The following is a 19,950-nucleotide window of genomic DNA, read 5'->3' on the forward strand; positions in this document are numbered from 1 at the left end:
AGTTTCTGGTTCCTCACTGAGATATGGCACTACTATTTTTTTTATCTAGTTACTGATTATATATATATATATAGTTGTCCTTTGTAGTTTGGTAACAATTGTTACCACAACCACATCATGATCACTGATACTAGTTTCGTTGTGGACATCCTTCTACATGCAATCATGAATACTGTGATGATTTAGAGATCTGGTGCAACTGTTTCAAAAAAGAAACTGTATTAGTTTGATTTTAGCCATCTCAATGTAATCACCAGCAAAATGTCAGTCATGAAACTTAACATAAATAGATCGCTGGCCCTGACACAATACAACAATACATTGAAGGCTGTTTTAGTAGTTACAATGGTACGACCCAATACCCAAAATTATTTTGTTGGAAATAGGGTATAGTATGTTCCTAGCTTCTGAACTTACCATGCTAGCTGCCATGAAGCTTCGAGTGGACACAGCCCAACCTCACACTTGCTGTTGTGTGCTCACTGTTGGCCTCTAGCTCAATTATGTTTAGTACAGTATATATGTGGGTGTCATGCTTGTAATAGAATCACTGTCACTTGCACCATGTTGATGAAACATATGTTACTGATGAATATGGCCCGTAAATGCAATCTACAGTTTTATCAGGTCAGCCTACATTGAAGTTGTGGCTTCTGACAATTCTACTTGCTGCAGATTTCTTGCAATATTTTGCAGTAATTTATATTTCTTGACTGAGTTGATACTGGAGTGCAAGAAACTGGGTATAATATCTTGTTCAGTGGTCTGTAGGAGTCAACCAAGATTACCACAATCTTGTGGTGCAGTGTCAGGAAATACAAAAGTTCACTGCCTGATAGTTTTACAAGAAAAAGGTAACAGAAACAGAAAGGTGTGAAGTAGATTTTATAGTGATACTTGAAGATTTCTGGAAGACCTGAAGCTCTGAAACAAGTGGAAGAGGTAATCATACTATGTGGGACCTCTGGCCATTGTGTTACCCATAGATGCAAAGATTGAGATGCATCCTCAGTTCTGCTGGCCTACTCAATAATTGTATATTATATATGTGATCATTTCCTTTCTTTTTGTTTGTAGTATACCTACTGTTTACTACTATTACTTGCTTCTAATTCTCATTGCGTGATAACTAAACTATAGCAGTCGGTGTCGTAACACCATAGTGAGTTCATATGTTTCACTGAGACACCACATATCTGCAGGCCTACCATATTTTCTTTCCTTTCTTCAAAATAATGGCCTACAAGGGACTTCTATTAAATAAGCATGGAGTAAAATAACTTTGTTTTCTGAATTTCTCAATTTTTTTTGTTAGTGTAAACTGGCCTAGTGATGGAACATCCATCAACCTGCATACAGTAGTCAAAGTGTTATTGTAATCATATCAAACTTGAAGTGCCTGCCCATTCAGGTTCCCATCATTCCCATAGCATTCTCCTGTGTGTCAAACAAGTGTATGAACATTCATACTGCCATTTGTTGTATATATTCAGTATCCCATTTATTCCTATAGATTGCATACTTTGACTTGGCCCCTCTCTGGTTGGTGAAAGTTGGATGACTTCATGCCACTCCGGAATGTTTATGCTCATTGCCAACATTAGCTACATAACTCATTGCCAACATTAGCTACCAAACAGTAATGTGTGCAGTAGCAATAAGTAGCCATTGTGAATCCAGTGTTGATTTGTAACAGGCAAGTTTTTTTAAGTAAGGTCTGTTTGAACATAAGTACACAACGAAAGGTTATTTCAAAAAAGTAAATGTATTTTCAGAAAGTACATACTTCACTCTATTTTTTGACATAGTTGCCAAGTTTGTTGAAACACATATCATACCTCTCAACCAATTTTAAAATACCCTCTTCATAAAAACTTGCCCCCTGCTCCGATAACCAAGAGTTCACTGCTGTTTTCACATCATTGTCATCATTGTAACGGCTGCCACTGAGCTGTTGTTTGAGGTGGAGGAACAGATGGTAAGCACTCGGCGCAAGATCAGGACTGTAGGGTGGGTGGTCTAAAACTTCCCAGCCCAAACTGTCCAATAAATCGCGGGTCTGACCTGCAGTGTGAAGTCTTGCATTGTCATGGAGAAGGACAATTCCCTTTGTCAGCATGCTGCGTCTTTTGTTTTGAATCGCTCTGTATAGCTTTCTCAGGGTTTGGCAGTATGCTTCTGCATTGATAGTGGTTGCATGAAGTCGACCAACAAAACACAATGCCTATCCCAAAACACCGACGCCATGATTTTGCGCTGGGAAAGAGTCTGTTTGGCCTTCACCTTTATAGGTGAGTGTGTGTGTCTCCATTCCATGCTCTGTTGCTTTGATTCGGGTGTGATATGCGAAACCCATGTTTCATCTCGAGTTACGATCTGACTCAAGAAGCCATCACCCTCTTTGTGATAATGAGTCAAACCTTTGGTTTTTGTGGTCCTCTGTTAGGAGTTTCGGGACCCAACAGGAGCAGAGTTTCCTAAACTTTAGGTGTTCAGAAACAATGTTAGCACTGATCTCGACATGTCAGGAAATTTGTTTGAGAGACCTGTTATTGTGAAGCGCCTGTTCTCACAAATCCTTGCTTCAACTGATGCCACCAAATCGTCTGTATTCAAAGAAGGGTGACCGGAGCAGTCCTCATCATGGACATTGTCATGGCCATCTTTGAATTCTTGTACCCACTTACTCACCTTGCTTTCACTCATAGCAGTATCACCGTACACTTTGCAAATCTGTCAATGAATTTCTGCTACAGACAGGTTCCTTGCTGACAAAAACCGTATCACTGAGTGAACCTCATGCGCGGCGGGTGAGTTGATAGTCTTAAACATTTTGAAAGCACAGAACAGAACCGTACAGGTTAGCTACAGAGCTGAAATTGAGCACAGTTGATCCCGAGGCATGCTGGTACACAATGCACATGCTTGTTGCCGTATGCGCGCAAACTACTAGTGTCTACAACAAAATGGACCTTACTTAAAAAACACACCTTGTAGTTTCATAACTCTTTACTTCTACCTCTTCACTATTTAAAGTTTTCATAAGTAATACTTATTTTGTAGCCATAAGATTCCATTTTTAATTACTCAAAAATTATTTTCATGTCATTTCTGTAAAGCATTAAGCCATTACGCTTCTGTTTCTTTTACAAGCTCTAAGATTGCTGCCCTGGGAGAATCATATGGAGCTTGTCCAAACAGCCAATGTGCCACGAGCCAATAGCAAGCCTCCATGCCCAGCATCCTTTGACCAGGAGCCAAGTTAAAGTGTGTATCTGTGTTTGGTGTGCAATTCATACTCAACAGCAGTAGTCTTGGATGGGTCACACTAGAAGTTTGCAAGCAGTCTTCTTTGTGGACTGTGTGCATGTTCCCAGTGTACTGTGGCACCTCCTTTAGAAGAAACTTGCAACTACGTGATCATTCCATTTTTGTATCCCTACAAATTGTTGCACATATTATGAAAAGGGTAGTTACTACTCACCACATACTAGAGATGCTGAGTCGCAGACAAGCACAACAGAAAGAGTTTCGAAAAGCTTTCAGTCAAACAAGCCTTCATCAGAATAGACAGACAGGCAGATACACACACACACACACACACACACACACACACACACACACATACATACACACACACACACACACACACACACACACACACACACACACACACACACAACACACACACACAAATCAAATCGCATACACATAAACACAGTCTCTGGCTGCCAATGCCATGTTGATGCCAGGAAGATTACAGGAACATAAGATGTATTGTAGGGATAGTTACCACTTCTGCAGTTCAAAAAATCTGGTGTTAGTGAGAAGGATCCAGATGACAGAAGCTGTGAAGCAGTCACTGAAATGAAAAACATCATGTTGGGCAACGTACTCAGCAACTGGTTGGCCCAGCTGTTTCTTTGTCACATTTGTTGGTGGCCATTCATGTAGACAAACAGCTTGTTGATTGTCATGCCCACGTAGGATGCAACACAGTGTTGCAGCTTAGCTTGTGAATCAGATGACTGGTTTCACAGGTAGTCCTTCCTTTTGATGGGATGGGTGACACTAGCGTCCATATGGGTGGGGATGGTGGTGGCAGGATGTATGGGACAGGTCTTCCATCTAGGTCTATAACAGGGATACGTGTCCTAAGGGAAGGGGTTGGGGGCAGGGTTTGTGTAGGGATGGACGGGGCTATTTTGTAGGTTCGGTGGGTGGCGGAATACCATTGTGGGAGGGGTGGGAAGGATAGTGGGTAGCACAATCTTTAGTGCAACCCAACCTAGACTACTGCTGTTGTGTATGAAATGCATACCAAGTACAGATACACACTTTAACTTGGCTCCTGGTCAGAGGATGAGAGAGTGGAGGCTCGTGATCAGCTCATAACACGTTGGATGTTGGGGGCAAGCTCCAAATTGTTCTCCCAGGGCAGTAGTCCTACACTTTATAAAAGAAACAAAAGTGTAATTCCTCTAGAGGCCCATGAATAGTTTGGCATAAGATTCATTGACATCTTTGTGATCTGGATTGCGGATGAGGACACCCTACCCACATTCCTCCAGAACCTCAACACCTTCTCCCCCATTTATTTCACTTGGATCTGCTCAACCGCTGCGTGTTGACCTCCACCTTGAGGATGGCTACATGAATACCACCATCCATACCAAACCTACCAATGTCACCATCCATACCAAACCTACCAATGCCACCAATGCCACCATCCATATCAAACCTACCAATGCCAGCAATAGCTACACTTCGACAGCTACTACTCATTTCATACCAAGAAGTCCTTCCATACATCCTAGCCACCCATGGCCATCATCTCTGTAGTGAAATGCTGTCCCTTTTATAATATACTTACGGTCTCACCAAGGCCTTCACAGATCATAATAACCCTCCCAACTTTGTACAAAAACAGATCTCCCGTGTCTTATTTCTCCAGTCACTCACAATCTTCCATAGTCCCACTATCCAGCCACTCAGGAGCACTCCCCTTGTGACTGAATACCACCAAGGACTGGAGCAAATGAATCAAATTCACCGCCAGGATTTAAACTACGTCTTGTTGTGCCCCAAAATGAGGCATGTCCTACCCACTATCCTTCCCACTCCTCCCACAGTAGTATTCCACCACCCACCAAACCTACACAGTATCCTCATCCATCCCTACATACGTCCTGCTCCCAACCCCTTGACTTACGGCTCATTTTTTTTTTTTTGGTTTGATGCGGCCTGCCACGAATTCCTTTCCTGTGCTAACCTCTTCATCTCAGAGTAGCACTTGCAACCTACATCCTCAATTATTTGCTTGACGTATTCCAATCTCTGTCTTCCTCTACAGTTTTTGCCCTCTACAGCTCCCTCTAGTACCATGGAAGTCATTCCCTCATGTCTTAGCAGATGTCCTATCATCTTGTCCCTTCTCCTTATCAGTGTTTTCCACATATTCCTTTCCTCTCCGATTCTGCGTAGAACCTCCTCATTCCTTACCTTATCAGTCCACCTAATTTTCAACATTCGTCTATAGCACCACATCTCAAATGCTTCGATTCTCTTCTGTTCCGGTTTTCCCACAGTCCATGTTTCACTACCATACAACACTGTACTCCACACGTACATCCTCAGAAATTTCTTCCTCAAATTACTCTTATTATTCCCTCTTGGTTGTTGTACATATTGTATATGACCCGTCTCTCCCTATAGCTTACCCCTACTTTTTTCAGAATCTCGAACAGCTTGCACCATTTTATATTGTCGAACGCTTTTTCCAGGTCGACAAATCCTATGAAAGTGTTTTGATTTTTCTTTAGCCTTGCTTCCATTATTAGCCATAACATCAGAATTGCCTCTCTCGTCCCTTTACTTTTCCTAAAGCCAAACTAATTGTTACCTAGCGCATTCTCAATTTTCTTTTCCATTCTTCTGTATATTATTCTTGTAAGCAGCTTCGATGCATGAGCTGTTAAGCTGATTGTGCGATAATTCTCGCACTTGTCAGCTCTTGCCGTCTTCGGAATTGTGGATGATGCTTTTCCGAAAGTCACTCATATATTCTACACACCAATGTGAATAGTCGTTTTGTTGCCACTTCGCCCAATGATTTTAGAAATTCTTATGGAATGTTATCTATCCCTTCTGCCTTATTTGACCGTAAGTCCTCCAAAGCTCTTTTAAATTCCGATTCTAATACTGGATCCCCTATCTCTTCTAAATCGACTCCTGTTTCTTCTTCTATCACATCAGACAAATCTTCACCCTCATAGAGGCTTTCAATGTATTCTTTCCACCTATCTGCTCTCTCCTCTGCATTTAACAGTGGAATTCCCGTTGCACCCTTAATGCTACCACCGTTGCTTTTAATGTCACCAAAGGTTGTTTTGACTTTCCTGTATGCTGAGTCTGTCCTTCCGACAATCATATCTTTTTCGATGTCTTCACATTTTTCCTGCAGCTATTTCGTCTTAGCTTCCCTGCACTTCCTATTTATTTCATTCCTCAGCGACTTGTATTTCTGTATTCCTGATTTTCCTGGAACATGTTTGCACTTCCTCCTTTCATCAATCAACTGAAGTATTTCTTCTGTTACCCATGGTTTCTTCACAGCTACCTTCTTTGTACCTATGTTTTCCTTCCCAACTTCTGTGATGGCCCTTTTTAGAGATGTCCATTCCTCTTCAACTGTACTGCCTACTGCACTATTCCTTATTGCTGTATCTGTAGCGTTAGAGAACTTCAAACGTATCTCGTCATTCCTTAGTACTTCCGTATCCCACTTCTTTGTGTATTGATTCTTCCTGACTAATGTCTTGAACTTCAGCCTACTCTTCATCACTACTATATTGTGATCTGAGTCTATATCTGCTCCTGGGTACACCTTACAATCCAGTATCTGATTTCGGAATCTCTGTCTGACCATGATGTAATCTAATTGAAATTTTCCTGTATCTCCCGCCCTTTTCCAAGTATACCTCCTCCTCTTGTGATTCTTGAACAGGGTATTCGCTATTACTAGCTGAAACTTGTTACAGAACTCAATTAGTCTTTCTCCTCTTTCATTCCTTGTCCCAAGCCCATATTCTCCTGTAACCTTTTCTTCTACACCTTCCCCTACAACTGCATTCCAGTCGCCCATGACTATTAGATTTTCGTCCCCCTTTACATACTGCATTACCCTTTCAATATCCTCATACACTTTCTCTATCTGTTTATCTTCAGCTTGCGATGTCGGCATGTATACCTGAACTATCGTTGTCGGTGTTGGTCTGCTGTCGATTCTGATTAGAACAACCCGGTCACTGAATTATTCACAGCAACACACCCTCTGCCCTACCTTCCTATTCATAATGAATCGTACACCTGTTATACCATTTTCTGCTGCTGTTTATATTACCCGATACTCATCTGACCAGAAATCCTTGTCATCCTTCCACTTCACTTCACCGACCCCTACTATATGTAGATTGAGCCTTAGCATTTCCCTTTTCAGATTTTCTAGTTTCCCTACCACGTTCAAGCTTCTGACATTCCACGCCCCGACTCGTAGAACGTTATCCTTTCGTTGATTATTCAATCTTTTTCTCATGGTAACCTCCCCCTTGGCAGTCCCCTCCCGGAGATCCGAATGGGGGACTATTCCGGAATCTTTTGCCAATGGAGAGATCATCATGACACTTCTTCAAATACAGGCCACATGTCCTGTGGATACACGTTACGTGTCTTTAATGCTGGATACACGTTACGTGTCTTTAATGCAGTGGTTTCCATTGCCTTCTGCATCCTCATGTCGTTGAACCTCCCAGTTGCTGAGCACCCCAGCAACACATTGCTGATTCTTCCGCCTTTAGGGGCAATTTCCCAACCCTAGGACAAGAGGGTGCCCTGAACCTCTATCCGCTCCTCCGCCCTCTTTGACAAGGCCGTTGGCAGAATGAGGCTGACTTCTTATGCCGGAAGTCTTCGGTTGCCAATGCTGATTATTTATCAAAATTTAGGCAGTGCCGGGGATCAAACCCGGGACCGAAGGCGTTTTGATTATGAATCAAAGACGCTACCCCTAGACCACGGCTCATATCCTAGTAATAGACCTAGATGGAAGACCTACCCCATACATCCTTCCACCACCACCACCTACTCCACTTCGGTCACTAGCATCAGTTATCCAATCAAAGGCAGGGCTACCTGTGAAACCAGTCATTTGATGTACAAGCTAAGCTGCAACTGCTGTGCTCCATTCTACATGGGTATGACAATGAACAAGCCGTCTGTCCACATGAACAAACTGTGGCCAAGAAACAGTTGAACCTCCCAGTTGCTGAGCACCCCAGGCAACACATTGTTTTTTATTTCAGTGACTTGTTCACAGCCTGTGCCATCTGGATCCTTCCCACCAACACCAGCTTTTCTGAACTGCACAAGTGGATACTCTCCCTGCAAGGACCGATGACCAAGTAGTTTAGGCCCTTTTCACTCCCCCCCCCCCCCCCCCTTTTTAAACCAACCGTTTCTCCATGCATCATATGTTCCTGTAACCCTCCTCACTTCAACCTTCATTAGGCATTGTTCTTACTCACCTAGGCCCTTTCCTTCTCCCATTCCAGCACTACACAGCCCTCTGTTCCACCAACACATCCACAGTCTGTTTGTTTATCTTCATTTCCACTCCCCCCCACGATTCTCCATCTAACCTCCCGACTGCACCTAGCTGCCCTACCCTCTCTCCACCTCATCCCTGTATGCTCCCATATGCAGCACTTTACTCCCAACACTCTTACCCTACTATCCCAACCTCTGCCACCCCAGCAGTTGCTTCTCCTATCATGTTCTGTGCCTCAGCAACCAGAGACTGTGGTGATGTTTGTGAGAGTTGCATTTGCATGAGTGTGAGTATTGTAGCGGTTCACATGCTTTATTTTCATCATTTGTTGTCCTCAGTGACAATGTACTGTGCTGCTACACTGGCTGAAAGAGGGGTTTGTAATTTGGACACTATCTACCGTAAATAATGTAGCTGACAGGCGCACAGTTGCATTTCACAGATGTTTACTTTCACTTTTCACAACCCCACATATACACATATAATATGGCCAGTGCACTATCGTTTAACTTTCCATAAGCCTCTTTAATAGTTTGCAGGCGAACATCCACATACTCCTATAATAGTTTACTGTTGTACATCTACGAGCAGTAAAATCCCTAACCACGTAGTTCACAGTCTTTCAAATAAATTGATCAGTCACTGTCATTGCTGTAACACACAGCTTATTGGTGTAACACTTATTTCACTGTTACATTGATGCATTGTTGCCGTTCTAACCAACACAGTTTCCTTGTCTGAAACTCGGCCGCGAACTGACTGTCTCGTGACCAAAATTCGGGCCCTTATATATCATCACAATAATAGTTTAATTCACAGAAATTACAATTAAAACTTAAGTCATTAAATTAACTGAATTCATCAAAATATTGTGTCTTTTTAACAATTTTTTTTTCTACTGCAAGGGTTAAGCCGAATTATTTGTTTAAGTGATGAAATTAACATATATGGTTACGTAAACAATGCTTTTGACAAAACTGTTAATTACTTTGGAATTACTGAAGGGCTAGTTTTGCTAACATTTTTCCTACTAGAACTAAATAGATACTTTAAGAATACTAGCATTTCATCTTCCAAATGCTTACATTATTACAGAATTTATATCTGTTTATATGTCAATGATAGAATTTAAGTTACGAAACAATTACTAATTTCACCCTATAACAAAAGATACTAACTAGTAGTAGTCAAAATAAATTTGAAAATCAATTACATACCTAAAACTAAGCACAAAATTAAATCTGGTTTTAAATTCTTTGAAACTGAGGGCCAACCTTTCTCTCATATGAAAATGCAGATTATATTCAAGCATATTAATGTTAATTAGTTAAAAATTGGAAAAACAAATTTAAGGAGGCAGATGGCAAAACAAGAGGGTAAGAAAAAATATCCCAGCTTGCTTTGTCACATTGTGTGTGCGTGTTGTGTAATCTGATGAAGGCCTCGTTGGCTGAAAGCTTACTTCCTGACAGTGTTTATGTTGTGCCTGTCTCTGAATCAGCTTCTCTGCTATATGATGAGTAGCAACTACTGTTCTCATAATACTGAAGAGAAATTATGTATTAATAGCTATAGGACAGAACTGTGTGTGGAGTATTCAGCCATTGCAGGATGCAGCAATCAGAGTAGCTAATGGACTTCCTAGTGTTTCCATTCTCTCTGAACCATTATGATGAAACACTTACATCCCTGAGGAGTACTATTATGTCTGAGCTTAAATAATAGCAGTAAAGAAGTTGTATTGATGATTATTGAGTAAGACATTTCTCTCTCTTTCTGTAATCGGAAAAAATGTACATCTAAAACTGTGATATTTCCTGCTTCTGTACACATAAATAATAATAATAATTATTATTATTATAATTATTATTATTATTATTATTGTTTCTCACAACATTTTTGGATACAGTTATGTTATTTCAAGGTTGCAAGTCTGAAGAATGATTTCTGCATTGGTAAACGTGGGCAACATACCCAGAAACTGAATCTGTCAAACTTATTGTTATTTACTGCTCCGTAGTGCTTGTCATTTACTGCAGTACATTCTTTCAAGTTACAAAATGGCAGTAAGTGTCATTAATGACAATAATTTGTGTCTTGCACAGGTGTGCTATGTGAGAGTCTCTCATGCGTGGCTCATGCATGGGAACATGTGACACCACTTCCACACAGTGCACGTGTTGCTGTGCTTGGCACTGACCTGGTGGGCTGTCTTACTGCCAGCCTGCTGCACGTACAGGGCTACCGCCATGTCACATTGTGTGAACATTCTGAGGCTGCCCGCCAGAGAGCCCACAGTCTCGGTGAGCAACGTGAATGTGCACCTGAAGCTAAAATGGAACTCTTCATCAGCTCTAAATCTGTAGATATACACAAATGCATTTACATCTAATTTATGTTGCTGTTCTGTTCAGTATAAGTAAAATCTGCAAGTTAACACTCATCATTTGACAGTGCGGTTCACCCACACAGGTGAGGTATGATCTTCATTTAACAAACAGCTCCCATAATCTTCATTTAACAAACAGTTCTCATCAAACCTTAACAATGGTGATTTAGCCATGCAGTCAGCTGTGCATCCTTCTGCACTACAGTTGCTGCTGTTGTTGCCGTCGTTATTTTTGTTGTTGTTGTTGTTGGTGGTGGTGGTGGTGGTGGTGTTGGTGGTTGAGGAGGATCACAATGGCTGATTCAACCTCGCCAGAATGCAATGTGTTTGTTCTTGTTGTATGTTTAGTTGTTGACCACATGCATATCCTGTACCATATTACAGGGTTTGTTCTTTTGTACAGAAAAATTGCTTTTGATTTAGAACTTTCCTTTATTGAAACAGAAGTCATCTGATACTTTCTTTACCTGCAAGTAATTGCTAGTATTTGCTCTTGTGACATATCACTCCAAGTCAGTTGTGAGTTTTTCCCCTTCTTATAGAAGGGGTTCTCGGGTTTGATATCTGGTCAGTCCTAGGATTTTTATCAGTCACTTATTGGCTCTGTCACATCTGGCAATGCTTGCTGATGTGAAAAATGCTGTGCTGTATCATGGCTCAGAATCAAATTGAGCTGTCTGTCCTCTGTAAGTGGTTGGGTACGTCATTTCAAATGTCGGAGGAAGGCAAGGTCATACCAGCTCCAGTTGGCCTATCCCTAGTAAAATATTCTGATGTTCAAATCAACTGTGTGGTTGCGACAGCTTTGACTTTGTTTTAATGTTTGTTACACTAGCAAAAAGGAGCTATTTTGAGAAGATAATCCGCTATTCACCATCTTACTCCGTTTTTATCTCACACTTGAAGCACACCATTTAAGTAGCTGTACAGACTATCAGCTATATATATACTGGCAAAGTTGAGACCTGTTGAATATAAAGGTTAAATGTGTAATGAACAGTTTCCTTCTGGATTTCTTCTGATAACTTGTTATAGGTTTTTGCTCCTGAACATAAAGTTCCATTTTGGACCCAACATAGGAACGCATAGTCTATACAGAGATTAGTTTTATTTCTAGATTGTGGTTCAGAATTGCACTGTTTATCATAAATTATTCTGACAGAAGTGGCTGGAGGTAGCAGTCTCATGTGTGTGAGGTGTGCTTACTTGTATGAATGCATTTGCATTACTTTTTTTTGAAGAAAGGTATGGCTCAAAGCTAGTATGTAACAACAGTCTTTTCATCATGCCTGTCTGCAACACAATGCGTCATCTTATCAATGAATAGCAATTGGTCCTTTTCATAATATTGTTCGTTCATATTCCTACTGGCTACTAAGTTACAGAGGGCACTACAAAGACAGTACAAAATTTCAGTACTTGAGATAAAATACCATCACAGCCAGAAAAGTTCCTGCTTTTCAGTGATCTAGTGATCTGTTATTGCTTTAGTAGATAATTTGGTGTAACTGATGTCCAGTGGTGGAGCATGCAATGCTTGTCTAAGTAAATCTAAAGGATCTGTTTTCAATGGATTAGTTTTTGTCCCTGTATTTTCAGCTACTGTTAGGAAGAAGTAATTGAATTTAGTGGCCAGTGATTTGCATTTTACATCATTTGCCTTGTTGCCACTGCAATCAGGGAGTTTGTTTCATGCCCAGTAATGTTATAAGTTGTCCATGTCTTGTTCTTGAAATTTTTAATTTATTGTGAATAGTGTGTGATTTTTGCCTTCTTGATGTTACACTGAAGAAGTTTGCAATACTACACATAGTTCATTCTAAGCCCTTATTTAGGCTAATTGGGCTAGTTCCCCAAATGGAAAAAAATCTCTCTCCATAGCATAAGATACTTTTATCCCTGATGTCAGCCACTTTTCTCTCAGTTTCCAGTGAAATTGTCCCTGACACATTGGAAAGGAAAGGAAGTCTGGATTCATAGTGTTGTCTAAAAGCTGTCAAGAAAGAATAAAACTCTCATCTACAGTGTGTCCTTGGTAAACTTCTTCCTACATTTAAATATCCTGTGTTTATACTCTTTGTAATGTTAAAGTTCATATTTATGTAGAACAGTTCTCCACTTGAAAATATTTCTGACTGATGATGCGAGGTTTATTAACTACACATTTTAGAAGAGAAGTATGCTCTTTAATAGGAGAAATAATGATGTTTTATGTTAAGCCCACAGTCAATACAGAAGCCAATAGTGGTCATAGCTTTGAAAACCTAGAAAAAATTAAAACCTTATTGCATAACAACTGTCTAATGTAGACTCTTCAGATAAGCCAGTTTCTTAGGCACATCAGTCGTAGAGGCCTCCATCTTAAAACTCTGAACTGGATGAAAAAAATGTTACAGAACTTAAAATTACTTTCTCTTCTCACTCTGTGTACAGATAGTCAACAAAAACAGAGACATGAAATATAAAAGATGCCTCTAATTATAAGCCATTATAACTACTGTGTCTGATGATATTAGCCACGTTATTTGTATGATAGTTTTCAAGTTTTACTTAAGCATACATTGGAGTACATCCAAATATTCTTTTATTAACTGTCTACATTATTTCCTACAGGCCTTGGGTATGAGATGATAGATCATAATGAACTCTGTAACAAGACTTTTGATTTGGCAATTGACTGTACAGGAGATGCCATGATCCAGCAAGAAGCAGCCCATGCATTAGGTTTTGGAGGACACCTTCTCATTTTCAGATCAAACTCTGTGAAGGACAGACTATGGTAAACACTACCGATATTTAATTTATAACATTATGGAGCAATATAATAACAATGCTTATTGTTAAAAATGGTACATTTTACACGTAAGACATAGTATTTTTTTACCATGGCTTGAAGCTGGTATGTATTCATATGTTCTAACTGGGTGCCTTGTTTGGAATCATGTAAGTGATTATTGTCATTGGATCTTTGTTTTCAGGATGAACATACAATTATGACCCAATACATTTATGACCACTGTCCAATGCAAGATTTAATGCCACTTGATGGCAATGTGTTCATGTGACACCATAAGGATAATATATAAATGGAACAGAGATGAATGGGGAATCCATCTAGTGACAATACTGATCGCAGTTGGGGAAAACTGGTGTCATAAGTGACTTTGAAAAAGGACAGATTATCGTGGCCCTGTGCTTGGGAACGATCATTTTGGAAATGACTGAGCAGATTGGCTGTTCAATTGCTTCTGTAATGAGCATCTATGATCATTATTGCAGAGCACCTGCATCCCTTCACTCTTGATGTCTACCTTGCCAGTGATGGTAACTTCCAGGAGGATAACCATCGACCTAACAGCCAGAATCATGCCAAAGACATTTGAGGAACATGATAGTAAACTCATATTAATATCTGACTACCAAATTCTCCTGATAGAAGCCTCATGGAACACATATTGGATGTTATCAGGTGTTAGCTTCATAACCAAACTCACTGGCCCATAATTTATGGGACTTGCACATATACACTTAGTACAATACATCTTCATAAATCTGCCAAGGACTTGTTGAATCCATGCCATGCATAATCACTGCTGTGTTGTGCTCCAAAAGTGTACCAACTTGCTATCAACTAGGTGGTCATAATATTTTGATTCATTGGCATTTTGTTCATATACTTTAACCAAAAAGTTTCATTTTAGACTATTTTTCTTTATACAGATGTGCACTTCATCTTTAATTTCTGGAATGACTCCATCTCTTGTCACTAATTTATTCATCTTCTGATTTTTCGCATACATTTCATCAGACCAACTGAAATTTTCTGGCCGTGAATGTGTGTTTGGCTCTCTACTGTGCTGATCCTAGTTCCTTTCTACCTTCTTTTAAAAATTTCAGTTTTTTATATTGAATCTTGTTTAATATTGGGTTGGGGAAGACTAATTGGAATCACATGATTTTTCGCTTTTCAGCTTTTGTGGCTGCTGCTTGAAAGCATGAAAACCAGATATCAATTGCCTGTTAGTACTGTCACAACATCAACTTCTTTCTGGTATTAATAATTATTTTGAATTATAATCAACATGGTGGTATTATTGTCTTTTCATAATAACAACAGGGCTAATAGTTTTCCATCAACTTATTGCGAAATTTTTGAGAATTATCTTCTTTAGTGTAAGTGGTTGAGGTAGAAGTGTTGGATGGATATGGATAATTATGCAGAGGGAATTATTGATTAAATTACTGACTTTCCCACAGAGACATATATTGCCCCCTCATATTAGCTGTACTTATACTCTCATCGTCAAACATGCATATGTGTATGTATATAGGATAAATGTTTTACCCTGCATTCGACTGATAGATGTTATGTCACTGGAAAATGCCACTTTGACACATGAACTATACTACAGGAGTACTACTTCTGATGATCAAATTTATAATAAAGGATTAAAAACATGGTATTTAGAAGCAGTGAATAAAGAACTACGCATATTGATGGCATTTGTGTGTTAAATAATCTCTGGAAAATTTGGTCTGAGTTAATTAATTATGTCACGATAGGCAGACTACATGTAGGATAACTGAAGACTGTTATATATGTAGCAGTGTTTGCTATATTCTGGGAAGCTTGGGCAGTATTGGTGGTCTCAGTGACAGCAGTGCCCTGGCGATGTGTTGTCTTGGATGGCTGAAGACAAAATCCTGGCCCATTACGTCATATCTGATTCTCATACATAATGACCCATCTCTGTGCAGGGTGCTGCTTGACAACATGAACTGTATTCCATCGACGACTTAGAATGACAACCAGTGCTCTGCACTCATATTTAACAGTGTCACATCATAACCAAAATAAACTCTAAATCCAAAAGTATGGTCAGCAATGAAATACAACACTTATCCATGAAAGCATGGTCATAACAAACACCATTGTAAAGCCAGAACAGAACTGATGTCCTGTAGGAATCATGCAGCTATTTACACAAACATTCCACAATGTTGGATTTCTAAATACATCAAATACTCCAGAGCACACAAACATTACGTATTTCAAGAACCTTCCATACCTGATAAATACTAAATAATAGTAGTTAGATCAGAACTGCTGACCCGCAGTACATCAGTTAGTAATGCTAATCACTACCCCACACTGCTTGCACCACAGCTCACAACATTCCCTCTCCTGGAGAACCAGTGACCTGCTGCTTCCATATTATCACTGGAGCCAACTGAAGCACCTTGGGTACTGATCTTTTCATTGGTCCTCCATATAGTGGCACTGTCAGGTCCTTGCATTCTGGTCATGTTGTTACATCCTCTTCACTATGATGGACACCAGAGTAGCCCCTCCAGTCAAAGCTTCATGATCGTCGAGTGAGTCTTCAGTTTCCTTGAACATCCCATCATCAATCTGTACCTCTGGATGATAGTAGGGCTTCATAAGGAGGCTGTGGATAATGTCTCTGCGCTTCTGTTATCTTGATGAAGGGTCATAATCCTCAACTTCATATATGATGTTCAAGAAGAGATGAAGGAAACAATATGACCCACAGAAGTATTGTAGTAACTTCTCTGATATTCCCACTTTCTGCACAGCCATAAAAATCTTATTAAATCTTATTGGCTGTATCTTGCTGACTGGTGTTTGGCATTATAGAGCACTTTCTCTTTCTCATGAGTGTCCAGAGTCCATATACCAGCCAGCTGCCTTACTTCTTCAGTCGTGGTGATAAGATGTTTCATGTAGTCATCCTGAGTATCATCTGCTTGAAATCAGAACAGTGTATTCATTGTCATTTTGGTCCTATGACCAAGGAGTAGAAAGAATGGTGTAAAGCTTGTAGTGTTTTGCTTTGCTTTGTTGTATTCAAACGTCACAACAGGCAGTATTGTATCTCAGTCTCTTTGTTCAACACCATCATACGCCAAAACCATATCTGCCAATGTCTTATTAAAGTGTGCTATGAAGCCATTCACCTGTGGCTTGAAGATAATTGTCATCCTGTGGGGAATGTCACAATGTTGACTTACCTCTGATACTAGTCTTGACTGGAGAACTTTTCCACAATCAGCGATCATTACACAGGGTGCTCATGCTTCAAAATGATGTCTTCTACAAGAAACTTTGCAATTTCTGGAGCTTTGGAAGTTGGCTCAGCTTTGGTGACAGCATAAGGGCAGGTAGTGAACCTCCCCAAGATGCTGATTCCAATTCGATGGAATGGTGCTTATGCAGGTGAGATTGATAGCACATGCCACAGAGATAACTGCAGCAGCATGTGCTTTGCTATTGGCATCCCTTACAATGGCTCACATAGTCTCTAACAGATCAGTTGAGATATGGCCAGTACTACCTGCAATTGATTCTGTTTAGAGTCTTCACAAACACTAGCTGACCAGATATTGGAGTATCATGAAAATACTTCAGGATAGTTGACAGTAGATTATGTGCTATGACCAGCAACTATTTCCACCCCACTGGATGACAGTTTCTCTTATTTGAAATTCTCCTTTGGTCGGTTCCTCCTCCTTGGAGGCCTCTCAGGTTTTCAGTGGTGCTGAATCTTCTCTTTGTCCAACAGCAATGCCATTTAACATGATGATAACTGAGATTTCAACACTCCTGTGTTCTGCTAAGTGATTCTCTTCTACCCTTCTTTGTGTAGGTAGGACAAAGTTTGTGACAATTCACACTGGTGATGATGTAGAGATTGGTGAAATGAAACAAGTGGTTCTGGAGGTAAAGTTCAAAGCCTATCTATGTCATTTCAAGCATATACAACAACCCAAAGTGCAATCCAAATCACAAACACAAGTCAGGCAAGATGAAAACTCTGCTATTCAGTGGCCCATAATGAAAGGCTTTAATGACTAGTGAGAGACTGGCTAGTAATAGACAGGCTGTGGTATTCAGCGGTGAACGCTCGTCACAGGGTGATGCCACCTCACATACTTTGGGCAGTGGCCACCCCATGCATGCACAAGCCACAGCTGTCACCTGGAGCCCAAGTATCTCTAACATGCTGTCCCTATAAATACTTGGGCTAGATGGGGAATCAGAATCACCACTGGATACTAAACCTCTCCCCCTTTAATCAGCATGTGCAGCTGAGAGTGGTTTATCATGTGGTAACTTCGCCAAGTAAGATGGGAGAGAGCTGCAGGAATTTCCTCCAAAGACTTCTGCTGATCACAAGAGTCTAGAGTTCACCTTGGACTAGCCTGTAGGCAAGTGGGCACTGCTGTGGCAGAGAAGGGACCAACAGGTTGGTCACTGTGGGCACCAAAGGCCAGTAATGATCATCATCCATCTATGGTGAATCGAAGGGCTCACCAGTGGCAGGGGTGGGAGCCAGAAGCAGTATGGGAGCATTTTGACCTCCATTGACTCCCATCAGTGGTCATTATCAACTTACTATTGATGCCTAACATGAGGTCAGATGTTGTTGTGGTAAAAGGCACGCTGTTGGACTGGCTTGTCCCTGGAGAGGTGGTGGATGGCACACCCAGTCAGCAGTGGAGGAGAAATGGGGTGGGGTGGTACATTACATTGTGGATGGATCTGATTCCAGTGCCAGAACAGCTGCTCCTGGCCAGCCTCAATCTCAAGCATTTGCCTCCACCTGTTACTGATGACAACACACTGGGCCCAATGGAGGTTCTGGCTGAAAGTATGAGCCCAGATATGGCTGTGTGTGTAAGTGATGGGCCTGCTGAGTCAGGTGCAGCAGGTCAATCAGGGTGTACGATCTGTGCCAAAGTAAAATTTTGGCTGGGCTACATCCATTCACAGAGGTGGACCAGTAGGTGGTGAAGAAACTGTGAGTGTTTCCCCAGAGCTGGCTGTCACCAACAGTTTTTGCATCTGTGTCTTGAATTTTCCAATCATCCATTCAGCTTCTGAGACAGGATGGAACAGGGTAGAGATCAGGTGCTCAGTGCCATTGCGCCAAGAAAAATTCTGAAACTCTGAGGCAGTGAACTGAAGACCGTTGTTAGAAATCAGGATGGAAGGGACCCAATTTATTGTGAATATCGTGGGCAGGGTACGGATAGTAGCTGCTGTAGTAGTTTTAGCCATTTGTGCAATATATGGAAAGATAGAGAGGGCATTGACAACTAGTAACCACATTGCTCCTTAGAATGGCATGGCGATATCAGTTTGCACTCTTGGCCAGAATTGGTTATGGCGTGACCAAGGGATGAAACACTGTTTTGGCTGACTGGTTGTGGATACAGGCATGGCAGTTCCAGACATTGTGTTCGATGGTAACATCAATGCCAGGCCAATACACTACACCACATTATTGTCTTCATTCTGCACATTCCCCAATGTGTAGTGTGGAGGAGACTGCAGCTTTCAATTTTCTGTCAGCTTACTCAGATGTAATCATACCTCCCTATGATATCTTTGCTACACAGGGATGGGGTGAACAAGAATCATTGCAAATAAAATATTTATATGTGTAGGCCATTTAAAGAACCTACACAACTCACTCACTCACCTCCTCCCTCCAGTGTATACTGGCATGATCAATCTCACTGGAAGTCAATATACATTAATGGTCACCTTTTTTGTACTTTAAACTCTTGGCCTGTCAGGGTAACGAGACTTTTATTCATGGCCAACTTTATCTCATTTACTCCTGGAACTTGTCATTACATAACATATACATCTGATGTTCAATGCACACTTTAGAAATTATTACTACAACTATTTAAAAAAGGTTTTAAGGGTTGCATCAACAGGCACATTTGAATTCAGAGTCTGTAGTTTGATTATTGGAATCTAACTGCTGCTATTGTGGCAGTGTCCAGTGTGTGTGCCTCACCTAATGTATGCTGTGTGCGAACTTGAGTTTGTTAATGCTGTAATTAAGCTGAGTTGTCCATGAGTGTGCTACAATTTCATTTATTTACCCAACGTCAATAAAAGTGTTCGTCTCATTGCTGC

The 19,950-nt window shown here is 40.7% G+C and overlaps 1 protein-coding gene across 5 annotated transcripts in view; it reads left to right on the forward strand.

Annotated features, from left to right (window-relative positions):
• The window catches only part of LOC126419072 (D-altritol 5-dehydrogenase-like), a 174,068-nt gene that overhangs the window by 141,880 nt on the left and 12,238 nt on the right, over positions 1-19,950 (forward strand). For 2 of the 5 annotated variants that reach the window (XM_050086154.1, XM_050086153.1), the window contains exons 5-6: positions 10,711-10,908; positions 13,608-13,773. In XM_050086154.1, coding sequence (XP_049942111.1) covers positions 10,711-10,908; positions 13,608-13,773 — 364 coding nt within the window. The remainder of the gene's footprint in view (positions 1-10,710; positions 10,909-13,607; positions 13,774-19,950) is intronic. The other 3 variants (XM_050086155.1, XM_050086157.1, XM_050086156.1) reach the window with 3 other exon arrangements.

Source organism: Schistocerca serialis, chromosome 9 (assembly GCF_023864345.2).
Source record: "Schistocerca serialis cubense isolate TAMUIC-IGC-003099 chromosome 9, iqSchSeri2.2, whole genome shotgun sequence".
Taxonomy (NCBI): Eukaryota; Metazoa; Arthropoda; class Insecta; order Orthoptera; family Acrididae; genus Schistocerca; species Schistocerca serialis.